The 10,403-nt window shown below is 36.2% G+C and overlaps 1 protein-coding gene across 1 annotated transcript in view; it reads right to left on the reverse strand.

Moving 5' to 3' along the window:
• Positions 1-5,403: 5,403 nt before the first annotated feature.
• The window catches only part of LOC109240052 (calcium permeable stress-gated cation channel 1-like), a 12,201-nt gene continuing 7,201 nt past the window's right edge, over positions 5,404-10,403 (reverse strand). The window contains exons 9-12 of the mRNA XM_019406670.1: positions 10,063-10,308; positions 9,279-9,603; positions 7,509-7,742; positions 5,404-6,290 (exon numbers count right to left, since the gene is read on the reverse strand). Coding sequence (XP_019262215.1) covers positions 6,030-6,290; positions 7,509-7,742; positions 9,279-9,603; positions 10,063-10,308 — 1,066 coding nt within the window. The 3' untranslated portion in view covers positions 5,404-6,029. The remainder of the gene's footprint in view (positions 6,291-7,508; positions 7,743-9,278; positions 9,604-10,062; positions 10,309-10,403) is intronic.

Consider the following 10,403-nt stretch of genomic DNA (forward strand, 5'->3'; position numbering starts at 1 on the left):
CAGCAGTGGTACCTACCGTTGGTGTACACCCGATGTTACTTTGTGGTGACCTCTCAACCAAGCCGCTTAGAGTGCTTGTTAGCCATCTTTCCAGTAGCTCCTTGACCGCTGAGGGTGCTTCTGTAGCCGCAGATGTGGAAGCTCCTTTTTCGTGCAAGATCGTCAGACCTTCAGATGGGGAAGGTGAGATCTCTGCACCCGGTATGATGCTAGGGGTTGCATTCGGGATGCCATCGTCACTGGCCTCGTTGAGAGGGCCAAGGAGATTAGTTGTGACACCCAATATCGCTTTCGATCTTGTGTTATTTTAGGCCATTTTCTGTTTCTGTGTGGTGTAGAGAGTGGTAGTTGGTTGATCTCTAGGTGGATACTATGGTTTTGATTCTCGAAATCCCTACAGACGGCGCCAAATTGTTTGGCTCAAAAGTTAACAATATACTTTGTAAGCTAGAAAACAATCAAAAGTAAGAAAAGGGTAAATCGTAATCAAATATAATAAACCTAGAGATGCAGAGATGATATTATTGTGGTAGATCTAGTATTGCAAAGTGATAATATGAACTCAGTAAGATATGTTCGTTTGAGGTAAAGATAGAGAGAGAAAGCCAGAAAATGAGAGAGTTGTATTAGATCCGAATCCCCCTTTTACAATGTGAAGGTCTCCTTTATATAATAAGAGACCTTCCTCTAAAGAATCAAAAAGTTACAAAGACAGGTAACGTCTCCCTAGTGAAGACACTGAGTCCTAAACGATGTCGCTTTTGTCCCCACGTCCGAGTCGTACCCGCTACGTTAGTCGGCGTACACTCACTGGGCGTACCCACTGGCGTAGAGATGCTGAGGGTCAAATTTGACCCTATACAACCCCGTTAAAGGTAAAATAAGAATTTTAAAGTTAGAAAAATGCCACTATATTTTGGAACAATCTAAAAAAAACTGTCAAATAAATTGGAACAGAGGGAATATTAATTTGCTATGACTAAGTGATAAATTAACGTGAAAGTACAAATTAATAACCGTGTTTAACTGTAACATTTATTTGATTTGGTGCGAATATCGCATATAAGTAAATCTTTTCCATTTAGCAATATATGAATGGTCGTAGGGTTTAAATTAATTACGCTTTTAAGAATAATATTTGAATATCTAACCACTATACGGACTTTCACATAAACATAATAAAAGAATATCAGTGCCTTGATTTTTGAAATAAAAACAATAATTTTTAAAAAGTTTCTCTAAATCAAATATTTTGAACTAAAATTCGTAAACTGTTTTAAAGATTCACAATATAAAAGTGATTTAACTCTTTAATAATTGTATCATTCTAATTTAAATATTTATTAATGAAATATTGTTTGGTACATATTGTTGAATTGGAGGTTGTGAAAATCACTGGCCGTCTTTCCAAGATTCTGATAGTAGGGGTCATCAGATAAATAGGAAAACATCATTTTTTATTTTTAACTTATAAAAAGCTATAAGGGCAAACCCCACACACCCTTAAGCTGACTAACCAGAAGAGGAAATGATGGGTTGGAGGGGGGTGGGGCAAAGCAAGTTGTTAGCATAGGAAGAGTAACAAAAAATCTTGCAAAATAAAACTATGTTCATCAAAGCTTTGTAATGTTTGTATGATGAAATGTTTTTATATCAACACAAAATTCGGATATATGAGTATAATGGTGCAACAAAGAAATTAAGTTACCACAAACTAACATATTAAATCAAGTTGTACCTAAAAAAAAAAAACTATTTTCAGCAATATTTTATAGACAATTCCACTCTACGAATGGACTATGGTAGAGTGCATCGTAAGTGATCACGGCCTCACGTATAATATCGCGCGCGCAGGGGCTTAATTGTGATGACTCGATAGGTCATTTTGGGTTCTAGCTCTTATTTCCATATTTCGAGACCTCAATTAGCTCCGTAGTATTTTTAGATTTGCGTGCGTAGTCCGTGTCTTTTTCCGAAAAGATTTTATGTGAAAAATTGAAGAAAACATGAATTTTAGCTTTAAAATGACTTGAGTTGACAACGGTCAATATTTTGTGTAAACAACCCCGGATCGGTATTTTGACGATCCAAGTGGGTCCGTATCGTGATTTTGGACTTGACCGTATGCCAGAAATTGAATTCGGACGTCCCTAATTTGATTTGACTTGATTTGTTGAAAACTAGTAATTTGAAGGTTTAAAGATTTTTCGAGGTTTGATCGTAGTTTGACTTTATGGCTATCGGGTTCGGGTTCGAATTTCGGTTCCGAAATTTGGTATAGGTTCATTTTACTATTTAAGAGTTGTATGCAAATTTTGGTGCAAAACGGAGTTGATTTGATAGGATTCGGACGCTTCATTGTGAATTTGGAAGTTCTTGAGTTTCTTTGAAAATTCCATGCATGTTGATATCCAATTGTAGTTCTAGGTGTTATTTTGGTGTTTTGATCGGGCGAGAAAATTCGTATGATGTTATTACACTTGTGTGCATGTTTGGTTTGGAACCCGAGGGGCACAGATGAGTTTCGGATGAGTTTGAATAGTGAAAGGTTGCTGGTGCAATGCCAGATCTGGTGTCTGATGCAGATCTCACATTTGCAAGCCTCGCTTTTGCTAATAAATGTTCGCATTTGCGAGCGGAGCCTTGGATTGGGTAACCTCGCATTTGCGAGGAAAATGTTCGCAATTACGAACCGCTCAGGATCGCTTTTGCGATCACACGGTCGCATTTGCGATGCTTGGCAACAGAAGGGCATCTTCACATTTGCGAAGATTTTGGCGTCAATTGCGAAGGTGGGAACTTCGCATTTGCGATATCTTTTTCGCAATTGCGACATCTAGGCTTCTGTGACAGGGTTTGCATTTGCGACCCTTCTCTCGCATTTGCGATGTTCGCGATTGTGAACAAGACTTCACAATTGCGACATATGCAGCTTGATAAAAGAAAATCGGGACTTAGCTCATTTTACACCATTTCTCAACCCTAAACACTTTAGAGTTGATTTTCCAAGAGAATTTCCTTCCCAAAAGGTAAGCAACTTTAATCCATTTCTATTCAATTACCTATTACTTTTCATGTGTTTTAAATATCAAATCTAGGATTTCCATGGTAGAAATTAAGAATTTGGGTAGAAATTGGGGATGTTGTAAAATTGAAATTTAGACCTCAAATTGAGGTAGGATTTCGAAACAAATTACATAACCGGCTCGGGGATGAATGGGTAATCGGATTTTAGTCTGAAGCTCGAGTTTTGACCAAGCAGGCCCGGGGTTGACTTTTGTTGACATTTTAAAAAATGATCAAATTTGAACCTTTTTCATTGATGAGTAGTTTCTAAAGCTTATTTTGAATCGTTTGATCGATAATTTGCTAGTTTTGGTTGGTTTGGAGGCTTGTTCAAAAGGCAAACCCGTGGTTGATTGATTTCTTTGATTGCGGAGCGAGATAAGTGTCGCGATTAACCTTAACTTGAGGTATTAGGACTTGTTGGTCTATTTGCTACGTGTTTTTAAGTGTAGGGACATCGTATATGTGAGGTGACGACTACCTATGCGTTGTCATTAGGTTAAAGCATGCGGGTGGAAATTACTTTTTTGTATTATATTGTTTCGTTAATTATGTTATCCATGATTATGTTAGATTATTACTTCTCTTAATTATTCGTTTCGTATTTATTGCTTATTTTAAAGATGCTGAATATTTTTGAAGTTGAAGTTTGATATCATGGCACCATATTTGAAGCGAAATTATTCTCCGCCTTATTTTTATTATTCAGATTTATATTGTTGCTTGGTGAGGAAGAGAAAAAAACACAAAGGGTGTTGCCGTGCCTTATTTACATTCATTATCACATATTGAGAGATTTGAGATAAAAGCACGACGGCTGATGCCATGCCGGTGAGTAAATGCACGAAGGGTGATGTCGTGCCATTATATTCATGATATTACATGGTGAGGACGAGAATAAAAGCACGAAGGGTGATGCCGTGCCATTTTCATATCCTTGTTCTATTTAATTTCCGGTTTTGGTGATTTACTTAGTTATATTGTCGCTTAATTCGGAAGGTGTTATTTCGTGATTTTGTAATTTTCTTTTTATAATATTTTCCCCTTTGGGTCGGTTGTAGTGCTTAGAGGTGTATCGGTCGCAGCAGTGCTTAGAGGTGCGTCGACTCGAGGTAGATCTGCTGGCGTTCGCAGCCTTGAAGTCCCCTTTCATTTTCTACTTTTACTGTTTATCTCTTTCGAAGAGTTGTATTTATTTCAAACTATGTTTGTAGACTTCTAGTTGCTCGTGTACTCGTGATTCCGAATTTCTGGGAGTAGTTAGTATCAGGTCATGGCATTAATCAACCAGTTTTGCCTTCCAATTCATTTTCTCACGTGCGCGATCGAGGTCACTCCCTTTTACTACCTCTTTACTAGCTCAATAAAGAACAACTATACATAAAGTGGAAAATAACGTTCTTCCTAATCCATATGGGACTTTTATGTTTCACATAAAACAAAAAAAATAAGAAGAAGAAAAAAAAGGACCCACAAAGAAATCTTTGACTTTACATTGCCAACTACAACAACAACAACAGCAACAACAATAACGATCCAGTAAAATCTCATAAGTGGGATCTGGGGACGGTAGTATGTACGCAGACCTCACCCCTACCACGAGGGAGTAGAGAGGTTGTTCCGATAGACCCTCGGCTCAGGAAGACGAAAAGAGAAAATATATTTGCATTGCCAACTATTAATATTTGGCCCAAAAACACTCCTATATAGCTTCTTCAATTCCTCGATACAGGGCAATGTGGTTTGGATGTGTATATAAAGAATTTATTTTTAGTTACTACGAAAAGTATCTAAAGATTAATAGTGAACTTCAATTGGACTTTCTCTGGAAGCAATAATGTATTGACCTAGTTAGAGTCACAAAGGAGTATATATGTAAATTGATCCCGTCGGATTAGTGACTTTTATTTTTTATTTTTAAGAAAATGTCTAGTCATTCATGAAAAACAAAATCGGATACCAAAACAAAGGATCCCATCACTTATATATTTGTCCCGTCACATGTTCCCTTTGTGCAGGAGATATATGTAGCGTTGTACAGCTCCACCAGCAACATACGTAGAGCCTAGAGGTTCAGTTATGAAGTTTTATTTATGTTCCTTACGCCTGCATGCTTAAGTTCAATTGGTTTTTTGGCTTTTTACAAACTTGTTTTTAGTTTTATGACCCTATCTCTTTTTTTACACATGGGAGATTTACTTTTACACGTAAGAAATATATCTTTTACACATAAGAGATCTAAAAAAGTCATTTCTTAAATTCAAAATTGTAAAGGGCCATGATGTACAAATAGCACCTTTTAAGTAAAAGTGCGAAACTGATTCACTTTCGTCCCTTTGTCAGCTTATATTGAAGAAGTAAACCAAAGCATTCATAAGCCGATTAACTCATTTCTTTGACATCTAACATCCTATAATACTCTTCTAAGTAAGCTTCCTTTCAGGCTCATATGCAGAAATGACACCCTGACCACCCGTAGAAACAAATTCTTAAAATATTTAATTCCAGATATGCTCAATCGAAGCACAGTATTATTGAGTAAAAAGCATTTTCTTTACAAGCTTTATTTTTTTTACAATATATTTGTATCACATACTACAAGGTGCTAGCATAATGTACCTGACCAATTAAGAGTGTTGAAGTCAGCGTGCCAAACTTGTAACTTCACATCTTCAATAGGAAGAAAGTGAAGGTGTGACTCTCCACAAAGCTCACAGCTCGATAACATTTGGTCTCAATACAATAGTGACCTCCTTAAAGATAGCAGATTCCAACTGTCCACTGAAAGATACCCACTTCCTTTGATTCCTTTAAGTTTCATTAGCCACAGGCTGCAGCCAGCAACTCTTGGTCATTCAAGTAGAAGGGCCATGTCCAAACTTAGCTACTTCGGCCTGATGTCAATTTACATTTAGCATTCATGTATAAAGGTGGAATCTCACATCCTAAAAAAAACAAAGCTGTTATTGTATCTGTTCAATTGCATTAGGACGTGAAGGAGAAGAGTTGGCACTCATTCTGCTGGGCGCTGGAGTATTTTCTCTTGACTGGCGCTTCGTTGGAACCAGCACAGTTCCATTACTCTCCAACTTATCGTCAAACTCCTCATCTTCATCTTCATCATCACCTTTAAAAACAGGGTGCAAATAAGCATTTTGAAGGTACGCTTTTAAGTTAAGATTCTGCTCTTTTGCTTGTTCTAAAGTATCTTTCCTTCTCGCTTCCTGAAATCCAAGTAAAGGAAGTTGTCATTTTAGAGAAAAATAAAAATTCAAGTTAAGGCTTAGTCTTAATATTCCATGTTACTGTACCTAGACCCCTTGCTAATGATATCTAGAAGTCATTTGAGATCAACACAAGCAAATCTTCATCTCGAAGAAAAAATACACATAGATGCAGCTGAACTAATACAACAACAACTAAGCCTCAATCCCAAACAAGTTAGTATCAGCTATATGATTCCCAAACAAGTTGCTGCAGCTATATATCATGCTTTCATTTAAGCTCAACAAGTCATGTCATCATCATACCAAAATAAAAATGATGTGGTTATTTTCAAGAACCTTGACGCCACAAGAAATTGTCATTATTACCTTTGCAAGTCAACAGCGGAACCAAGAGCCACATATATTGGGCACTACATTAGCAAATACTACTTTCTACAGAATATATAAGTCTCTTCTTTCTATTTTGGTGCTGACCAGGATACCCTCCAATTAAATTTCAAAATTAAAAAAAAAAAGATTATCAGAAACATCGTGAACTTAACAATAAAGGTGTTTAAAGATTCCTTAAAAAGTAATTAAGGACCGATTGATTCATTACCATAAATTTAAATTGGATCAGAGACTAAAAAATGTTGTTATGTTTAGAATGTCAAATGAAAATTGGTGAAGGGACACTCCTTAAAAAAGAGAGTCCAACAGAATAGGAAAAACAATTTGGCAATCAACTTTTGAAGTAAAAAAAAAACTAATTGTATAAAAATAATGCATTGGACTCAGATAATATTTCAAATAGGTAATAAACATTACAACTACATCTTTATATCAACTTCAGTAACATAACCTTCTCATATTTCTGTCATACAAGATAGAAGATGGTGCACGGAACTTTTGACTATTATAAAATCCTATTTCGGAGAAGAACATGAGAGGTCATCTTCAATCAATAAATTTTGTCCTTATGAGTCTTAAGATGATATGTACATCGCGTTACTGTGGAAAAGAGGCCTAAAATGCTTTTGAAATATCATATGTTTCCTAAAGGAACAGTAAGGATACCAGTAATTTTGATCTCAAATTTATTTCGGGACTTCCATTTAGCAGTATTAAGTCAAGTTTAAAATGCAGAGGACATATGAAGTTCAAGATCCACATGATATACATGTATATTTGAAGTAATAATGGAACATCTTCTTGTAAACTGCATGTTCTACACACCTGAAGTGGATATCTGGTGAAAGCTGGCTCGTAACGTCCTTTACAGAATTTGTGAAAAGAGATGGTCAGAACTGGAAGGGCGATAATGAAAGGTGCTGACTGAGCAGCTTGTTTTGTACTTAGCAACCCAAGTAAAGATAACTGAGAGAAGACCAGGGCGAATATTATACGTCCATGAACATCTGGCCAAAATGCTGCTCCACTTTCATACTTTTGATTGTATACATTTATAATCTGCATAACATGAAAAAGGAACCCATCAGAGAAGCCGAATAGACAGTGCTGATCACACTTAAGCATATAAGCCAGCAAACGCCTATAGTTAGATGCAGGTAGCAACCTCCAAGAAATATTACTAGGAGAATAGCAAACTCATCTTCAATCCAATCTTATTTGCTATTGTCATGCACAATCATCATAGAGAAACCAAGTAACCAGTACGCCCATAAAATAAAGACGCTCATAGAGATGGTGGACACTGCTCATCCCTCTATGTTAATTTTACAAATAGGTCAATAGGTCTGTTTACTAAAGATGCATCTGTCCCAACACGGATAGGAACTCGTCGCGTCACTCGAATGTCATATGTGTCTTCAGATTATTTAACAAGGACTCCAGTTGATACCATATATAAAAAAGCTTCATATTACCAGCATAATCTGAAAACCATGCATCCACTGGATAACTGAACATCAAAGCTGAGAGTGTTTGACCAATATTGTCCCTTATCTTTGAGGGTAGGTTTATTTTGGTCCCTCAAATATAAGTCTGAGCATATTTAGTCCCTTAAGTATGCTAAAGTGGAGCACCTTTAATCTCACTGACTGAATGTGTTCAAAAACTAACGGTGTTAACCAACTTTGATTCATGAAGCAAATCTTCAGCTCTAAAGCAAAAAGATTCCTCTCCTTTTATTGGATAACGCAAGTTATCACATTTATTCCTCATTTTTAGATAATGTCTTCTAAAATTTTGACCTTGAAAATATCCCCTTCTGTGCAAGTTTTTAATGAGAAAATGACACTGTATAGCTGTTGTAAAAATAATAGCCGAAATAATGTATAAAAATTATATATTATTTTGCATATATATACATTTATATGTTAATATACAAAATTATACAAATTTTATATACTTTTTTTTTTGGCTACCAGATGTAAATAGTTTCTGGCGCAGGCTAAAAGTGATAATACAATCTGGTTATTCGTTTTCTTCAATAATATACCTATAAGTGTCTTGGCAACTCTATTTTTTTTCCACATTTTAACTATTCTTTTTGGAAAAATCACCGAAATTTTTAAAGTGAAAGTTTCAACGTTAAAATCTTAAATCAGCTATGTACTATTAGTGGGTGTTGGTTTATAGAATATTTTCGATTAGTAAATTAAAAAGACGGTGAGTGCCGAAACCAACCACGTAATTGATCTTGGACAAATTCTGTCAGTGAGATTAAAGGTGCTCCACTTTAGCATACTTAAGGGACTAAATATGCCCAGGGTTATATTTGAGGGACCAAAATAGACCTACCCTTAAAGATAAGGGACAATTGGCCAAAAACTCTCAACGCTGACATGATTCTTGATTTGTCTAAGTTGGTATTAGAGGATACACAACTACTTTAAAAGATATCAAGTTTACATTAGCCTACATGTGTTACAAGTTGACTTTCATATGCATGTGAAACTCTTGAATTTTGACTCATTATAACTTCACTATCTAAAGAACAAAAAGCTTTATCAGTAAAGAAGACATAAAAAGCGAAAAGATAACCTGATGACGGAACACAATGAACGCCAGGCCAAAGAACACCAGTATGAAAGGAAGCAGAAATGGCGTGACCACAGCATAGACAAGGCCCAATAAGAAGTATAATTGTATCTGCGGTTCTCCAGTGTTGAAACCAAGGCTTCCAGCATTCATTGCCTTCTTTCTATCATTTTCAGTCTTGACCAAGAAAAAGTTCTTAAAGTGGAAGATTATTAGTGGCTTCAGCCTTAAGATCTCTCCAGCAATACCAGCCCATCCGTCAACCATTATGTAAGTTATGAAGAAAGTTGCTTTCATTGGGATAGCAACACCAATTGTTTTAGGAATTCTGCAGCAAAAGACAGAATCTTGTAGTGCTTAGGCAACATAATATTCAAGTAAAATGATAGAAAAGATCCGGAAATTGGAATAAGGAGAGCTAGTACTATCATGTATGTGTTAACACACTGCAACGTAAATGTCATAGCAGAATTCACAGGAATCAGGGGCCTTGAATAGATATTAGAGACATATTTCCTCATTGAAATGCTTGACGAGCTAAGACACAATGACAGTTGCTGCAATTTGTCTGCACATTGTATTAGCTAGTAAAAAAAAAGGATTCCTATTTTGCGCTTGTCCTTATTCATAACCATTGATTTCAAGGTTCTGCTTTCTAGTACTATATTAATTCAAGAGTGATACTGCGAGGTTTAATACAATAGTTTCTAGCTTGCTTGATGGAATTTATTCCTTTATAAAGAGAAATAAAGACTGATAAAAATGCAATAATGACACTTCAACTTACTCATTTGCTGACTGATGAAGAAAAGTTTTTAGCTGTTCGAATGCAGCTCCTGCAATTATGCTCCCAAGAAAGACATTCACAAAGTTAAAGATGTAGTATTTAGATGCAGATCTTCTTTCCAGAGCTGATATACTTTCCCATCCCTCAAATTTGGACATCAGCATCAGTATCCTCGGCAAAACTATGAGAAAGATCTTCAAAGCAATCCCAGGTAGAAAACCTTGGATGAATGACTTGACGAAAGGTCTGCACGACAGATTTGGTGGAATTATTAGTACAAAGACCTAAGCATAAAATGAACAACCATATATTTTACCGGGGGGGGGGGGGGGGGGGGGTAG

The sequence above is a fragment of the Nicotiana attenuata genome, unplaced genomic scaffold, assembly GCF_001879085.1.
Source record: "Nicotiana attenuata strain UT unplaced genomic scaffold, NIATTr2, whole genome shotgun sequence".
In the NCBI taxonomy this organism is placed as follows: domain Eukaryota; kingdom Viridiplantae; phylum Streptophyta; class Magnoliopsida; order Solanales; family Solanaceae; genus Nicotiana; species Nicotiana attenuata.